General features: G+C 39.9%; 2 protein-coding genes across 2 annotated transcripts; both read left to right on the top strand.

Annotated features, from left to right (window-relative positions):
• Window positions 1-1,985: 1,985 nt before the first annotated feature.
• LOC137728404 (uncharacterized mitochondrial protein AtMg00810-like) lies at window positions 1,986-2,600 on the top strand. The gene has a single exon (XM_068467199.1). It carries the CDS (start codon window positions 1,986-1,988, stop codon window positions 2,598-2,600), a length of 615 nt encoding a protein of 204 aa, XP_068323300.1.
• A 7,453-nt stretch (window positions 2,601-10,053) lies between these two features.
• Window positions 10,054-13,596, top strand: LOC137727346 (probable myosin-binding protein 4). The gene is made up of 3 exons (XM_068466212.1): window positions 10,054-11,341; window positions 11,432-13,212; window positions 13,333-13,596. Exons 1-2 carry the CDS (start codon window positions 10,084-10,086, stop codon window positions 13,189-13,191), a joined length of 3,018 nt encoding a protein of 1,005 aa, XP_068322313.1. The 5' UTR covers window positions 10,054-10,083; the 3' UTR covers window positions 13,192-13,212; window positions 13,333-13,596.
• Window positions 13,597-18,418: the final 4,822 nt, after the last annotated feature.

Genomic DNA, 18,418 nt, shown 5'->3' with positions numbered 1-18,418 from the left:
AAGTCAAAGATCAAGTCAACTGGGTTAATTGGTCAGGAAGTGAAGCATGTGATTTGGCATTAGAGATGTGGACATCCAAGCAATGAAGTCTTGTCTACAGTGTTAAAGCAATCTCAGATAGTTAGTACTGTTGATGATGCACAACATATGTGTTCATATTGTATTTCAAGAAAAATGACTAGATTACCTTTTCTAGATAAGAAAGACAAATGTTTATTTCTTTTTCAAAAGATTCATTCTGACCTTTGGGGTCCTTCACCTACTAAATTCATTGAAGGATTAAGATATTATGTCAGCTTTGTGGACGAATCCTCTAGATATGTTTGGATATTCCCATTGGTTACTAAATCAAAAGTGTTTGATGTTTTCCTCAAGTTCTACAGTTTTGTGTGTACTCAATTTAATGTTGGTATTATTTGCATTCAAACAGATGAAGGAGAAGAATACATGAGTAAAAGATTTCAGAATTTTCTAGAACACAAAGACATAATTTATAAAGTTGCTTATCCTCATACCCCTCAGCAAAATGGAATTGCTAAGAGGAAACATAGGCATATTGTGGGGACAGCTATAACACTCATGATTGCTGCTGTTTTATCTCAAGATTTGTGGTTTCATGTATGTGTTCATTTTGTATTTTTTTTAATTAACAGAATGCCATGTAAGACTATTTTTTTAAATTAACCATGTAAGACTATGAATTTGCAATCCTCTTATCAGATGCTATTTGGTGTTGTTCTTCCATTGCAAGGATTGAAGGTGTTTGGTAGTGTAGTATATCCATATGTTAGACCTTATAATGACAACAAGTTACAACCAAGAGTTGTGTTATGTATTTTTCTTGGATATGCAAATGGATATAAAGGTGTTATCTATTATCATCCTCAGACTAGAAAATTTATCATTTCTAGATATGTCATATACAATGAAGATTTGTTTCCTTGCAAATCAAGTTCTGGAATTTCAAAAGATCAGTTCTTAGAGAAATTGCAGAAGTCTCAGGTTATATCATACACTCATGAAGCTACAAATAACCACTAATCAGCAACATTTGTTCTCCCAATACATCCTAGAACTGCTTCTCAGTGCCAGATACTGTGAATTTGTCCTCTAGTAATGAAGTGCAGTTTTCGAATTCTGAGTCTATCACTCTAATGTTACAGTCACAACTATAAGACTCAAGTTCTGAATTTGATTGTACTACATTATCTCAACAATTTGAAACAACTATCCCATCTCCAAATATAGCCTCTGTGTTACCTATCCTTCACCCTGCACAATTGGAGGTGATTTCCTTTTGATACCTCTGAAATTGGTAATAACTCACATTGTGGTACTAATACTCATAGGATGCAAACCAGGTTAGAAAAGATTACTCTAGTTATATTGCATTTTGGCCAGAATTGTCTACTTTGAGATTGAATGATACGGATACTTGTTAAAATGCCTTTTCTTTAATGGCTAAGATTCATGATATTGCTGAGCCAACATCATTTTGAAGTGCTGCAATAAATAAAAACCGGCAGAATGCAATGCAAAAGGAGTATGATGCATTCAGAAGTCAAGGTACTTGGATTTTAGTACCTCTACCTAGTCACAGAGCAGTTATTGAAAGTAAGTGGGTCTACAAACTAAAGAAGATCCCAGATGGCTCAATTTCAAGATACAAGGCACGATTGGTTGCTCAGGGGTATTCTCAAGAGCATGGTTTGGATTATTTTGAGACCTTCAGTGCTATGGTTAGGCATACCACTGTGAGACTAATCATTTCACTTGCAGCACAACACAAATGGGAATTGAGACATCTTGTTATTAAAAATGCATTCTTGCATAGTGACTTAGAAGAAGAGGTTTACATGAAACAACCACAAGGGTTTATTGATTCTCAGCATCCAAATCATGTCTACAAATTGATAAAGTCTCTCTATGGTTTAAAACATGCACCTTGAGCATGGAATGCTAAGTTCACTGGCTATTTACCTACAATGGGGTTCATAGTTTCTCAATCGAATACCGGTCTATTTGTGAAATATGATGGAGTTGATGTTATTGCATTATTACTTTATGTTGATGATATAATCCTAACTGGTTCTAGTCATGAGAAGGTTCAAACAATTATTCAAGAGTTAAGGGATGTGTTTGATCTCAAGGATATGGGCAAACTGTCATATTTCTTGGGACTGGAGGTTAAATACAAAGCAAATGGGGATATTTTTCTTAGTCAGTCTAAATATGCTAAAGACTTGCTGCACAAGGAAAGTATGGACAATTGCAAGTTTGTGAATACATCGTGTAGACCTCATACTCAGTTTCTTGATTCAGAAGGGATACCTTTATCTGATCCTACATTATGTAGGAGTTTGGTAGGAGTTTTGCAATACCTCACATTTACAAGACCTAATTTGGCATATGCTGTTAATGCTGCTTGTCAATATATGAACAATCCTACTGATGTGCACTCTGATCTGGTCAAAATAATCCTAAGATATATGCAAGGTACTATCAACTACAGTCTCACTTATTCAACCTCAGCAGTACTACAATGGGTGTTGCCATGTTTGCTTATATATTTGGAAATGGTTTTAGTTGGTTGTAATTAGTTAGAATCTGTTAGTGTATAATGAGGGTTGCTTAGTCATTAAGAAATAGCTAGCATATAAAAGCTTTGTAAACACATTTCATCATTCATTTCAATACCAGTGCGTTCTCTCTCTACCTTTCAAGCATTGATCTTCCTAGCTATGAATTGTTGGGTTACTTCTGTTATCATATAGAGCCCCTCATTGGGGATGCTCTAACTTAATGGTAGAGCATAGTGTAGGCATCGAAATTTCAGTAAAATAAATGTTAACCAATGTATTAAAATTACAACATTTATTTACTTCACCAACCTCACACACTTACTTCACCTACAACATCCACTTACTTCAGCTACAACCTCCACTCACTTCACCTACAACCTCCACTTACTTCACCTACAACCTCCACTCACTTCACCAAAAAAAAGAATGGTGGTGATTCACTCTCAAAACCTATAAATAGGCTTCTCCATCAAGAGGAATTGATATCACCAAGAGGACCAAAACCTTGAAGCCTTAAAGTTCTAAAGCTCTCAAGAAAATCCCGAAGGATCAAGAAAGCACTCTTTGTTCTTCGTCAAATCCTCCTTCAAGATCAAGCCCCAACGGCCCTTGAAGAACTCCCACCAACTCAAGATCAAGCCCCGACGGCCCCTTGAAGAAAGTGTTCATCATTCATCATCCGTTCATCCTAAGATCAAGCCCCAACGGCCCTTTGGATCAACAACCTCAACAAATCCACACATCCAATCGTTCTTCAAGACTAAGCCCAAAAGCCCTTGAAGATCTGCTCATCCATCAACCTTCAAGATCAAGCCCAAAAACCCTTGAAGAAATCCATACACCCATTCTTCAAGATCAAGCCCAACGCCCTTTGAAGATCCGTTCATCAACTGTTCATCCTTAGATCAAGCCCCGACGGCCCTTTGGATCAACAACTCATCTACAAACCTACACCCTACGAAGATAGAATCAGAGGACCAAATTTGAGAGAGATCGTAACCCCAAAATCATTAAACACAAAAATATTATTTTGTACACGTATTCTTGTTTCTTGTTTCAAGAAATTTTTCGTGTTCACAAATTTGGCACGCCCAGTGGGACCATCTCTACCTCTCATCTCTTTCTCCGTTCAAGAAAACCAAAGCACACCTCCAAAATCAATGGCATCAAGCAAGGGACAAGCCATTCTTGCAACCACCAAGGGAAGAAGCATGAGCACTTCCGTCACGAATAGAGCATCCATTGGTGCCACAACCACTCCTCAACATGCTGCTGCAAAGTTGATACCGCTAAGCAAGCAAGAGCAGCACCAAAGGCGCAAGTCGGTCATCAACCTGACCATGCTGGGGGCACCGAAACATGCTATTGAGGCGCACAAGATGACACCCCAAAATGGCCAATGGGGTTCTTCATCAGCACTATGGATGTCTGAAGGAAAGTCGTGTCTATTGGTTGCACAAGTCATGACCATCGGCGTCACCTCTATTGAAGAACAACTTGCTCAAATGAGCGAAGCAATTGCAAAGCTTACACGGACTGTGGAAGAGAAGGATTTGCAGATTGCCGCACTCGTCAACCAACTAGATGCGCGGCCTGACGTGAAAGTCGACCCAAATGATAGCCTAGTAAAGAAAGAAGTCGACGACGAAGAGGAGCCTCCAGCAGAGAAAGTCGAAGAGAAGCTGAAGCTAGACCAAGCAACGGCGTTCATGGGATCTCTCTCTATCCAGCAACTACAGGAGATGATTGCAAGCACTATCAAGACACAGTACGAAGGAAGTTCACATGACTCTGTACTGTACTCAAAGCCCTACTCTAAGAAGATTGATGCTTTGAAGATGCCAAGGGGTTATCAGCCCCCAAAATTCATGCAATTCGATGGAAAAGGCAACCCGAAGCAACATGTCGCCCATTTCATTGAAACTTGCAACAATGTTGGGACAGAGGGAGACTACCTCGTCAAACAGTTCGTGCGTTCGCTGAAAAGTAATGCTTTTAACTGGTACACTGACCTCGAACCTGAGTCTATCAACAGTTGGGATCAGCTAGAAAGGGAATTTCTCAACCGCTTCTACAACACTCGTCGCACTGTAAGCATGCTGGAGCTGACCAGTACGAAATAGTGGAGTGATGAACCTGTCATCGACTACATCAATAGATGGCGTTCATTAAGCCTGAATTGCAAAGATCGGCTTTCTGAAACCTCCGCCATTGAGATGTGCGCTCAAGGCATGCAGTGGGGACTACACTACATCCTTCAAGGCATCAAACCACGAACATTTGAGGAGTTAGCCACCCGCGCCCATGATATGGAGTTAAGCATCACCTGTCATGGGAAGAAAGAACAGATCGCCGACTACAAGAATGACAAAGTTTTGGGGCCAAAGGTGGATAAGGCTGCATGGAAACCCACCAAGGAAGCAATGACGGTCAACACAACTCCAGTCAAAATCCATACACGAGGCAAGGCGATTCAAACCGAAGCTTTTCGTGATCAAGAGATACGTAGACGCACTTTGAAGGAGCTTGAGGAGAAGACTTATCCATTCCCCGACTTTGACGTGGTTGCCATGGTGAAAGACTTGCTTGACAAAAAGGTGATCGACCTACCTGAGTGCAAACGGCCGGAAGATATGAACCGTACTGACAGTCCAAGGTACTGTAAATTCCACCGCTTCATTGGTCATCCGACGGAAAAGTGCTTTGTGCTAAAAGATCTCATCATGAAGTTGGCTCAGAAAGGGATCATCGAGTTAGATCTTAATGATATGGTGAAGTCAAACTATACCACCGTCACTTCTGGCTCTTTGAACTCAAAATCTTCACCTCAACCGCTGGAGGCATGCTCCAAAACCATGTCAGTCAAGTCAAGTCAAGTTGAAGGATGGACTTATGTCACTCCAAAGAAAGTGCACAAGAAACATAGGTCTTCTCCACAAGTTCACCAATCGGAAAGGGGGCAAAGCAGCTACCGTCAACCTTCAAAGCTACATGAAAATGTTGAGGATGATGAAATTATGACACAAAGATCGTCCGTTGCCATCACGATGCGCGATTTCTTCCCCAAAGACTTCTTCAATCACTCAGTCAAGACTCCTTGCTATGAAGATTGCAAGGAATGCCTCTCTAAGATCGTTTGACAAATTCAAAAAGCTCCTCGTTCGTACGAGCCTAAAAGGTGACAACAAACGCTCCTTGCCTGCATGAGCTGAAACTGCGAACGGCACCAAAATCTCATTGTCTGCACGAGTTGAAACTGCAAACGACACCAAAAGCTCCTCGTCCGCACGAGCCTAAAAGGCGATAACCAAAAGCTCCTTGCTTGCACGAGCTGAAACTGCAAACGGCACCAAAAGCTCCTCGTTCGCACGAGCTTAAAAGGTGACAACCAACGCTCCTTGCCTGCATGAGCTGAAACTGCGAACGGCACCAAAAGCTTCTTGTCTGCACGAGTTGAAACTGCAAACGACACCAAAAGCTCCTCGTCCACACGAGCCTAAAAGGCGATAACCAAAAACTCCTTGCTTGCACGAGCTGAAACTGCAAACGGCATCAAAAGCTCCTCGTTCGCACGAGCCTAAAAGGTGACAACCAAACACTCCTAGCCCGCAAGAGCATAAACTGTGTACGGCAAAATCATCACCAAAATCACCATTAAAATCCAAAAAAAAAAAAAAAAAAAAAAACCATCATTCATTTGAACTACGTCATGACTTGATCCCTCCTCAACCAAGGGTACGTAGGCAACTTGAAACTTCAAAACTTCAAGTACAGTCACATCATCAACAAAAACACAAACACTTTGGAGAAACTTCCATCAACCTTCAAGATCAAGCCCAAAAGCCCTTGAAGAAATCCGCACAACCATTCTTCAAGATCAAGCCTCGATGGCCCTTGAAGAAATCACAAGTCCGATTCAAAATCAAGTGTTCACCACCCTTGAATCAAATTCAACTCCAGATAAAAGGAGTAAGTTCAGACCTTCGGGGGAGACCAAAAGAATCCTCTAGCCCAGTTCAAGATTAAGCCTGTGGAAAATCAACGATTGGAGGAAACCAGAAAATCTTCCAGTCGAACTCAAGATCAAGCCTCGATGGCCCTTGAAGAAATCACAAGTCCGATTCAAAATCAAGTGTTCACCACCCTTGAATCAAATTCAACTCCAGATAAAAGGAGTAAGTTCAGACCTTCGGGGGAGACCAAAAGAATCCTCCAGCCCAGTTCAAGATTAAGCCTGTGGAAAATCAACGATTGGAGGAAACCAGAAAATCTTCCAGTCGAACTCAAGATCAAGCTTCGATGGCCCTTGAAGAAATCACAAGTCCGATTCAAAATTAAGTGTTCACCACCCTTGAATCAAATTCAACTCCAGATAAAATGAGTAAGTTCAGACATTCGGGGGAGACCAAAAGAATCCTCCAGCCCAGTTCAAGATTAAGCTTGTGGAAAATCAACGATTGGAGGAAACCAGAAAATCTTCCAGTCGAACTCAAGATCAAGCCTCGATGGGCCTTGAAGAAATCACAAGTCCGATTCAAAATCAAGTGTTCACCACCCTTGAATCAAATTCAACTCCTGATAAAAGGAGTAAGTTCAGACCTTCGGGGGAGACCAAAAGAATCCTCCAGCCCAGTTCAAGATTAAGCCTGTGGAAAATCAACGATTGGAGGAAACCAGAAAATCTTCCAGTCGAACTCAAGATCAAGCCTCGATGGCCCTTGAAGAAATCACAAGTCCAATTCAAAATCAAGTGTTCACCACCCTTGAATCAAATTCAACTCCAGATAAAAGGAGTAAGTTCAGACCTTCGGGGGAGACCAAAAGAATCCTCCAGCCCAGTTCAAGATTAAGCCTGTGGAAAATCAACGATTGGAGGAAACCAGAAAATCTTCCAGTCGAACTCAAGATCAAGCCTCGATGGCCCTTGAAGAAATTTCCAGCCCAATTCAAGATCAAGCCTCGACGGCCCTTGGGTTGACATCTACATTAAGGGACTTCAAAACGCACCTTCTACACGTGACAAGCACATGTCTACGACGCGCCTTGAAGTGGGGGCATTTGTAGACATCGAAATTTCAGTAAAATAAATGTTAACCAATGTATTAAAATTACAACATTTATTTACTTCACCAACCTCACACACTTACTTCACCTACAACATCCACTTACTTCAGCTACAACCTCCACTCACTTCACCTACAACCTCCACTTACTTCACCTACAACCTCCACTCACTTCACCAAAAAAATGAATGGTGGTGATTCACTCTCAAAACCTATAAATAGGCTTCTCCATCAAGAGGAATTGATATCACCAAGAGGACCAAAACCTTGAAGCCTTAAAGTTCTAAAGCTCTCAAGAAAATCCCGAAGGATCAAGAAAGCACTCTTCGTTCTTCGTCAAATCCTCCTTCAAGATCAAGCCCCAACGGCCCTTGAAGAACTCCCACCAACTCAAGATCAAGCCCCGACGGCCCCTTGAAGAAAGTGTTCATCATTCATCATCCGTTCATCCTAAGATCAAGCCCCAACGGCCCTTGAAGAACTCCCACCAACTCAAGATCAAGCCCCGACGGCCCCTTGAAGAAAGTGTTCATCATTCATCATCCGTTCATCCTAAGATCAAGCCCCAACGACCCTTTGGATCAACAACCTCAACAAATCCACACATCCAATCGTTCTTCAAGACTAAGCCCAAAAGCCCTTGAAGATCTGCTCATCCATCAACCTTCAAGATCAAGCCCAAAAGCCCTTGAAGAAATCCATACACCCATTCTTCAAGATCAAGCCCAACGCCCCTTGAAGATCCGTTCATCAACTGTTCATTCTTAGATCAAGCCCCGACGGCCCTTTGGATCAACAACTCATCTACAAACCTACACCCTACGAAGATAGAATCAGAGGACCAAATTTGAGAGAGATCGTAACCCCAAAATCATTAAACACAAAAATATTATTTTGTACACGTATTCTTGTTTCTTGTTTCAAGAAATTTTTCGTGTTCACACATAGCCTTGTCAGGGTTCAAGTCCCCTCCTTATACTTTCAACTTTGTCGTTTGGCGATAATTTGGGGTGATAATGCATCTTGTTCTAGTTAACTCGTTTATATTATTGTCGCGTTCATACTTTAAACTTTTTGTAAACATTAGACTTAACATTATAGTTTGGTACTTCTTTACTCGTTAGTGAGAAGTTTTAAACTAACAAATTCGATGCCAAATTATTAACTGCAACTCCCAATATCGTTTATGTAAAAAATAAAAAAATAAAATAAAAAAAAAAGAAAAAGAAAAACAACCTATTGGAAGCATTTTTCAAATTGACACGTTCTATGGTTTTATTAGGTGTTAATTCATGAGCCAGCTAAAGCTTGGAGGTTCGCTTTTATTGGCATCCAAACAAATCTTCAATCGGTTGGTTTCAACGGTCTATGACTTTCCCACGCAACGGAGGACCTGCTCGTAATTCCCCCAAACTTTTCATTTTCCTCTTCCAGTTTTACCAAAATGTTTTTTATTCCATAGTTGCATTTCTTCCCCCGTCACCTTTTGATCCTCCATCAAGCTCCATTTTCCAGGTACCACCCACATTCTCTATTTCTGTTTCCCTTTCCTTTTTTTGTTTATCTTTTTTTTTTTTCCCATTTCATTTTTCATGTGTTAATTAAACCCGAGAAATGCATAAAAGATGTAAAATTTATTTCTGTTTAGATTAACACTAATCTGGGATTAATTTGTTTTCTGAAATCGCAATGCACGTTGTGATGGATTGGATGATGCCCTTTTCGTGATCCTTTTTTTGTTGTTTGTTTTGTTTGAAATTCCTTAATTTTATAGAAAATTAATATGCTGGGTAATCTTCCATATGCTTGAAGCATTAGAATTTGCAGAAAAGTTTGTTGCTTTGTTTTTGATTCACACAGAATTGGTGTTCTTGAACTCTATCTGGGTTTCTCACATGAATTAGGTTAGGTGAGTTTCGTTTCGTTTTATTTAAGGTATATCGTTGGTTGTTGATTTGTCATTATTAAGAACAGTTGGGATGGTTAGAGTTTAATGTTTGATTGTCTTCTGGTACTTCTTGTTAGTAGCTAGCTTCTGTCATGGTTGGTGATGCACAATTAGGTATGGTTTATTTGTTTATTTATTTTCGTACAATGCGGTATTCTGAAGTACTCTGGTTTTCGGGGAGGGGGATTTGAACTCGGGTGCTATAGTGCGGACACACTGCCTAACTCACATCTGTATGCATTGAGTTTATTTAATGTTTTTAATTTCATCTGGTATAGTTTCTAGCTTAACTGCAGTTCTGTGATTCAATTATTTTTATTTGAATGCTCCTAATTGCTTCATTTGTTTCTTTGCTTGGGGTGGTGATTGAAGATGGGATGCTTAGTTCTGATTTGGGTGGATAGGAGCAGCTATTACCTTGATCGACCGGTGATCTCCTCGAGTTTTTGTAACTGGAAGGTCATGAGATTGTAGAGCAATTGGTAGGCAGATGGCAGCAAAGGGAAATTCATCTGTACGTGTGCAGAAGAACTTAGAGGGGTTTGTAAACATTCTAACATCTGCAGCATGTGAATGGGTTTTGATCTTTCTTCTGCTTGTCGACGGACTGTTATCCTATCTGCTGACTAAATTTGCAGAATATTGCAATTTGCAAAAGCCTTGCATCTTTTGCTCCAGGTTTGAACATGTTATAGGCAGTGAAAAACCAAAACCTCAACTTTATCAGGATCTACTTTGCAGCAACCACATATCTGAGTTCTCGTCATGGTTGTCTTGTCAAATTCATGGTAAGCACGATGGCAATGGAATGTGTGAAGATTGCATCGTGTCATATGCCAAAAAGGGCAAGTCAAACCCCGAAAAGCACATGTTTTTGGCTGGCAAGTCGGATTCTGATATTGGAAGTTCCGGTTTTAGGAGGTCCATGCAGAACAGAAAGTTTGTTCATAGTTCTGTGGGTGTAAGGCCATGCTCTTGTTGCAGTAGGCCTTATAGACCTAGAGAAAATGCTCGAGGACTACAACGAAAATCATCTGCTTCCAAACCTAATATTCCTTTGCCACGCTTTTCAAGCCGTAGTCGTATACCTCGCAGGGATGGTTCAAAGAAGACCAGGGATAAAATTTCTGGATCAGTAACTACTCGTCGTCCTGGAAAACTTGGCTGGGATCCCTTGCCACATAGAGGACGCAAGTTGAGGATTAGTTCTGATACTGACTCCACTCTTCGTCCTGGAAAATTTGGCTGGGATCCCTTGCCACATGTAGGATACTCTGAGTTGAGGATTAATTCTGATACTGAATCCGCTCGTCGTGCTGGAAAACTTGGCTGGGATCCCTTGTCTCATGTAGGATACACTGAGTTGAAGATTAGTTCTGATACCGATTCTGAGATTCCATTTTCTGATGAAGACGGTGGTAGCAGCATAATCATTGGAAATCGGGATCATAAGAAGGAAGCTTTAGTAGTTCAATATACTTCAGAAAAACCATTCAAAGCACCGCTAAATGGTTTGAATCCAGCAAAGCAGAGCAACGTTACCACCGACCACAAGCCTATACTTTCTGATCCAAGTGTGCAGCCAGATGGTAGCACGAGGTCTGATATAAAATTCTTAGGCTCGAATGTTGCTTCAAAGAATGGCTTGGGTGAGCTTAACTGGCAGCAAGCGAGTCAGAATTCCATCCCTTATGCATTCCCTGAGCTTATTTCACTGGATGATATCCCTCCATTTAATGTTGTTGAAACTAGTAAGCTCAACTTTCCGCTTTTCAGATTCCAGTTAATATGAGTTGTATGACTTTTTACTTATTACATTGATCTTTTTTGAAATTATTGAACAGGTTTTACTGGGACAAGCGACTTTGGAGATGCACCCATCAGTAAGGATGATGAACTTTTGAAGTCTTTAAGTGCAACAGATGGAGCACCTACTAAAACTGATCTTATCATCAATGACCAACCTCTTACGAAGCCAAATCATATTAATGTAAATGCTGTGTCTGAGTCAGCAGGCATTGATGAGGAAGGAGATACATCCAATTCTATTAAAGAACAACCTACAGTGAAGGTACCTGATAGAGTTGATGGGGAAGTGAAACCAGCGGACTCACAAAATTCTTCAGCTCAGGGGAGAAATTTATCATCAAATAATACTGTTTCAGGGGTACTTGGTGTTGGTGATGAAAATCCGGTAACTGAGGCTTCCAAATCGTCTGCTCAGGAGAGTAATTTATCATCCAATAGTACAATTTCAGGGGTACATGGTGTTGGTGATGAAAAGCCGATTAGTGTTGCTTCCAAATCTTCTGCTCAGGAGAGTAATTTATCATTGAATGGCACAATTTCAGCGGCACGTGGTGTTGGTGGCGAAAAGCCAGTACCTGATGCTTCAAAGTCTTCTGCTCGGAAGAGTAATTCATCATCAAATAATACAATTTCAGGGGTATGTGGTGGTGGTGATGAAAAACAGGTAACTGATGCTTCCAATTCTAATCCAAATCCGGGGCTTAAAACATCATGGTCAGTAGAATCTGGTCTTGAATCTCTGGATGAAGGATATGTCAGTGAAATTGAAGGTGAAAGTATTGTTGATTGGTTAAAACGACAGGTTGATTATTATAGAAAGTGCATAAAGGAGTTGTTCAGGGAATTAGACGAAGAAAGGAATGCCGCTGAAATTGCTGCAAATCAGGCAATGGCCATGATCACAAAGCTACAGGAAGAGAAAGCTGCAGTCCATATGGAGGCCCTTCAGTATTTAAGAATGATGGAAGAGCAGGCCGAGTTTGATGTAGATGCACTCGAAAAAGCCAACAATCTCCTGGTTGAAAAGGAGAAAGAAATACAGGACTTGGAAGCAGAGCTAGAATTTTCTAAGTTCAATATCGCAGATGAATCGACAATGGACAGTATGCCAATGCCGGCAAAAAGTTATGATTTGAAGGGTAAGATTGACACAGTGGACAGTACTTTGGTACCTGAAGCTGTTGTTCCCAGAGTAAAAAGTGATGTCGAAGCTACTGGTAACTCAACAGTTACCGAGGTACCTAAAGCTAGCAATGAACGCCTTTTTTCTGAGACAACACTTTTGGAGTTTGAAGATGAAAAATTGTACATTTCAAATTGTTTGAAGAGCTTGGAGAGGAAGCTTTCCGAAATCTCCTGTAATGGGGCTTCCACCAACATGCCTAATGGTGGGCATTCTAGAAAGCATACAGATGATGAACCAAATCAAGTACAGACGCCTAAAAAATTTAGGCTTTTATTAAATGGTCAGATTGAAGAGGAAGTTGTGCAGACGCCAAACGATTTACATATATCTAACGGAAGCGCTGCTCCACAAGAGGGACCAATTCATTGCGATAGTTTAGACTGTGAAGACAAAAAAGATTCTGAATTGGATGTTCTGGAAAACGAAATGTCAGACCTTAATGACAGGTTGGAGGCGCTCGAGACTGATCATGATTTTCTTGAGCACATGCTTTACTCTCTTCAAAATGGACAGGAAGGGCTAGAGTTTGTTCAAGAGATAGCTCAGGAGCTGCGAGAACTGCGAAAAATTGGCGCAGCTTTCAGAAATCAGTCTGTTCCCTAACTTCAAATGGAAAATTACACGGTACGTATGTTATACAAGGACTAAAATGTGCTTTTGCTCTGTTCAAGTTTCCCTCCCTTTTTCGGCTGCTTAATGTGTTTTCCAACATTTGCTTTACCATTCATGCATTCCTTTTGTCAGGTACATTTGAAATTTGGAAGGCAGAAGTATTGATACATCAGCCGAGCATTTCGGTGCAAAAGTGAAGAAATCAATTGCATTCCTTCAGTCACCCACAGTCATGAAAAATCAAAATGATTTCATGTACAGGTACCAGCCAAAACTCTTGGAAGGAAAAACCAAAAAAAGGTCTATACTAGGACATGGCGTTATCATCTCGTAAGCGCACAATTTTCCATCGGCCTTCTTTTTCCTCTGTTAGGTCCGATTTTCCCCATCGTTTGTTTGGAGAACTGGCAGGAATTTTCAAGTTCAAATTTATTGATAAGGCTGTAAAATTAGCATCTTGTGTAGCTGATATTTTTTGTTGTCAAGGTTAAGGCTCCATTTTTAGCCAAACCACTTCCATTGTAAATTCAAGCAGGTCTTTTCTAGTAAGTTTAGAGTAGTTTTCTCCAGTTTTCCCAAATTGTTCAAGTACCTGCATATTCCTCATTAAAAATTTCTTGCTATGGATGATAAAAGACGGGAGGAACTTTGTTGGAGCAAAATTTCTTATGGGAAGAAATACCTTCTCAGATTTGTTGACCGCAATCCTCACGTTCGCCGAATCCTTCGTTAGAGGCATCCCCGAATAGTCCTTCCCCGTAGCTTGTCTGGGTGGTGGACCTGCAAGAGATACTCCAACGCTCAAGTCAGTGGATTGATTTTCTATTCTCTGGTTTTTCTCAGGTTCTGATGGCGTACCTTGTTCTTTGGCCCTTCTCCATATTTATAGGATTGCATGCTTAGAGAACAAGTACCACGACCTCTCTTCCTCTCGCACTTCCTTAGTGGTCCTTCGTAATATGACTACATGCTTCGGGAACAAGTACCACGTCATGTCTTCCTTTCCCACTTCCTCAATGGTCCTCCGTAGTGTAGGCAGTTACTTCCTTTCCCACTTCCTCAATGGTCCTTCGTAGTGGAGGCAGTTATCTAGACACGTGTATCTATATATTCCTTATGTGCTTTCCTCACAGTTTATCTTGCACAACACCACCTCTGGGTGATTGGTATTGGCCCATGAATCGAAACCGGATTTTATCCTCCCACAATGCCCCCCTTTTCCTTTTTTTACGCATGTAAAATAGGGAAAAACTAAGTTTTTCGATCGCATGAGGCCTTGAAACTATACTCTTTAAGCCAAGCTGAAACTTTAAGCACTTCTTGCTAAGGCCAAATTTGTGAAAGTTACTTTTTTCTAAGGATAAATTTATTGAAGGTAAATCCACCAAAGCCCTCGTTTTGTTCGCCTAACTTACGGATGCTCTACTAGCTTTATTCGCCCTGTCTTATCTTCGCATAATTTACGAGTGTCAATAGACATCTCTGCAAAATTTACGAACATGGACTGATGCACAATTTATTGACACCTAAACCACAATATATGAAAGTCGACTATCGCGTAACTTGTGAAAGCCAACAGACTCCTTTGCATACTTTTACGAAAATCAACTAACATCTTTGCATCATTTATGAATGAGGGCTTCACCTTCCCACGAAAGCGGACTGACACCTTGTATGATTTGCGAACGAGGATTTACGAACGAGATCTTACACATGATTTACGAACGAGAACTAACACCTTTGTATGATGTACGAACGAGGATTTATGAATGAGGGCTGATACATGATTTACGAACGAGAACTGACACCTTCGTATGATTACAAACGAGAATTGACACCTTCATATGATTTACGAACGAGGATTTTCGAATGAGGATTGGCAATGACACTTTCGTATGATTTACAAACAAGAATTTATGAACAAGGACCGACAAAAGTTGACTGACACTTATACGTATTTATTTTACAGATCTCTATCCCATTTTGTCTGCACACTTAGTTTGTTTCCTTCTTCGTTCTCGTTCAAACTAGATGTTCTGCTTTTCTCAGGATATAAAAATATTATAAACCTCTATCCTTCACACATATGACCCATAATATTATTTCCTCCTCACACATATGATCCACCATACTAGGCTGTACACCTAGTCTGCATGTGTAGGCCGAAAGTCTAATATTATTTCCTCCTCACACATAAGATCCACCATACTAGGCTGTACACCTAGTCTGCACGTGTAGGCCGAAAGTCTAATACACACACACACACACATACCAAATGGGGGAGAAGCTATATATGATTATGAAATAGACAATCACCATCAATAGACAATCACCATCACAATTATCATCAGAGATGTTAGATGGAAAAGAAGAAGATGAGGTTCATAAACTTCTGGGCTAAATATGCCATGATACAAGTTATGATAAACAAATAAGAAGAATTGGACAAATGATTAATCGGTATTTACCTTGAACTTGAGATACTCAATAAATTGACTGGGGGATAAACATAAATGCCAATTAAAATCAGTGGTGATGAAAATATTTTTCATAATGAAAATAGTGAATTTAAATTAATGATGCAAGGATATAATTTGAAAATAAATTTTATTTCAAATTGGAAACCAGCTTACAATTTCATTTATTGACGATTAATTAGAAAACAGATGGTGCTCGCAGGCATCCTTGATTGAAAATTAAAATACAAATGTTTGATATTTAGTGTTGGGATGGAGCTAAATCACTTATATTTCAAGAGAAGTTCTAGCTTTTGGCGACTAAAGTCCCTTTGCTCGGAAAATGAGCTCTTCTTTTATACTGCTGAGAGGAATGATTGAGGTTGAGATAATTGAGCTGGGATTCTAGCTTGCATGTGCTGCTAGCTATTAAAGCTGGCGAATGATGAAAACTTTTACTGTGTATTCACGCGTCTATCTTCGAAATGATGGATGAATAGTAAAAAGTGATTTTACTATTCATGAATAGTGACTTGTCTGCTGCTACTGCTGATGAATAGTTCCTTGTCGGAATGATTGCTGCTACTGTTGATCACATGGCTGAGACTGTGCAATTTACATGGGTAAAACCCTTGAAATGATTACAAATTATTACATTTTGAAAAATTCAAATTTCAAATGGACCCTGAGAATCTTGATAATCGGACCACTTGATGGGTTGAGAGGAAGTGTCTGATGAGTCTGAGTTTGCTTCTTCTTCTTCTTTGAGTAGCAAGGCTGCTTCTACCATAAGCTTATCTGCCAAATCTTGAAGTTGCGAGGATTTCTCTATTTTCTTCGAACTTGTAGACTTAGATGATTTGGATGACTTAGTTTTGCCCTTAAGGGAGGATGAAGGACTAATGTCTGATAAGGATTGGATGTTTTCTAGGATTTCTAGCAATGCCTTCTGAGCTGGTAGAGGCACCATTGGGATAGGAACAATGGGGAATTCCGATGAGACTAAACTGATAATTTTTTTACAGTCGAATTTGTCCCACCATTTGACCCACTGAGACATGTAGATTTGGCCTGTTTTGGCTTCGTAGTTTCATCTGAAGATCCAGAGGACCTTGTATTTGGCCATGAACAATGATAGAAGGGTAATTGCCATCGAACCGACTTCTGTCAAATCTTTGCTGGAAACCAGATGATAAAACCTGCATGAGTTCTTCAGGTAGTAGGCTGGCTGTCGGGCCATGGACTGACCACCAATTGGAAAACCATGCTTGAAGGACTAGCTTGAAATTTCTGTCAAAGGTTACAAACCATGAATGGCTGAAATCAGCTGTTTGATGAAGAAATATATTAGTCCAAGCTTGAATGTAATCAAAATAATTATAATGGTTGTTTGGGATGAGAGCATGTTGGGAATGGATTTGTTTGGTTTGATAGAGGGGGATTCCCCAATCTTGTTCGGTAAGAAATCTACCAATATGAAGAGAATGGTAGAGTATTTTGCGTTCATGGGTGGTATTGTAAATGGGCTTAATAGCAATACTTTCAGTCTTAGAGAGAATGGCCTGATAATATTTAAGGGTTTTGAAATGTTCAGCTAGGAGATGATGGGAATTTGGAGGGTAGTTTTGGCTATTTTTTCTGGGGGTTGTTTTTTGTCAATGTGATGGGGGATGCAAAATAGGTATTCCATTAGGTTTTTCTTGACATATATGGATGTTTTAGCAGAGCTAGGTGGTTTGGATGATGATGGGGTTGGCATGGATGAATATGGATCATATGAACTGGTTAAAGCCGTTTGGTAATTTGGTCATAAATTCCCTATAGTGGATCCTAATGGAGTGAATTTGTTGGTGATGGCTAAGGCCGATGAGGAATCGGGAATAAATTCGTGTTTTACTGGTGGTGGAGGTGGAAGAGTGGCTAGAAGCCTTCTCTGGCTACTGCTGTTTCCTGCCATTCTTCCCCTGCAGAAATTCTCTTGTTAAGAAATCAAGAATGCAATTGTGGCTGCCTTTAATGTATTCAACATCAAAATAAAAAATACTTAGTATGGCTTGCCACCGTGCAAAAATCTATTTGGATGCAAGGTTTTGAACATCTTTTTGTAAAACATGTTTTTCAGATTTGCAATCAACACGGACTAGAAATTTTTGATTTAATAAATCATCTTGGAATTTGCTAATGAATAATACAATAGATAATATCGCTTTCTTAATAGTATTATAATTACTTTGTGCAGAATTTCGTACTCCTGAATGGAAACAAACAATTTGTTCAGGAGACATGGAAGAAGTTTGCTGCTTGAGGATACCTCTATAACCGATATCAGATGCATCGGTTTCAACTACCTTAAAAGAGTTGGGAGTTGGAATGCCAAGACAAGACAAAGTCTTAACATGAGTTTTAATACGTTTAACAATGGAAGTATGAATGGTAGATCATGTTGGAGGATTATCTTTGAGACGATCAAACAATGGTTTACACTACTGACGAAGATGAGGATAAAATTCAGATACATAGTTCAAAGAACCTAAAAAACGTTGTAATTGAGTTTTATCAATAATCTGATATGGGAATTTATCAGCAAATTGAATGACTCTATCAATAGGCTGAACTGTAGATTTATGGATATTATATCCTCAAAACCTAATGTTAGTCTGAAACAGTTTAATCTTGGATGCAGATACAACTAATCCATTGGACTTAATTATTATAGCAAACATGTGCAAATGTTTCCAATGTTCGTCTGTTGATTTTGAATA

This window comes from Pyrus communis, chromosome 3 (assembly GCF_963583255.1).
Source record: "Pyrus communis chromosome 3, drPyrComm1.1, whole genome shotgun sequence".
Lineage (NCBI taxonomy): Eukaryota > Viridiplantae > Streptophyta > Magnoliopsida > Rosales > Rosaceae > Pyrus > Pyrus communis.
Note: the sequence above shows the minus strand (reverse complement) of the source record. Positions and strands in the feature narration are given on the sequence as shown.

Coding starts and splice junctions, on each gene's coding strand:
- LOC137728404 (XM_068467199.1), top strand. CDS start 1,986: ATGGGGTTCATAGTTTCTCAATCGAATACCGGTCTATTTGTGAAATAT.
- LOC137727346 (XM_068466212.1), top strand. CDS start 10,084: ATGGCAGCAAAGGGAAATTCATCTGTACGTGTGCAGAAGAACTTAGAG. Junction 11,342..11,431: donor TCCATTTAATGTTGTTGAAA/CTAGTAAGCTCA, acceptor TTTGAAATTATT/GAACAGGTTTTACTGGGACA.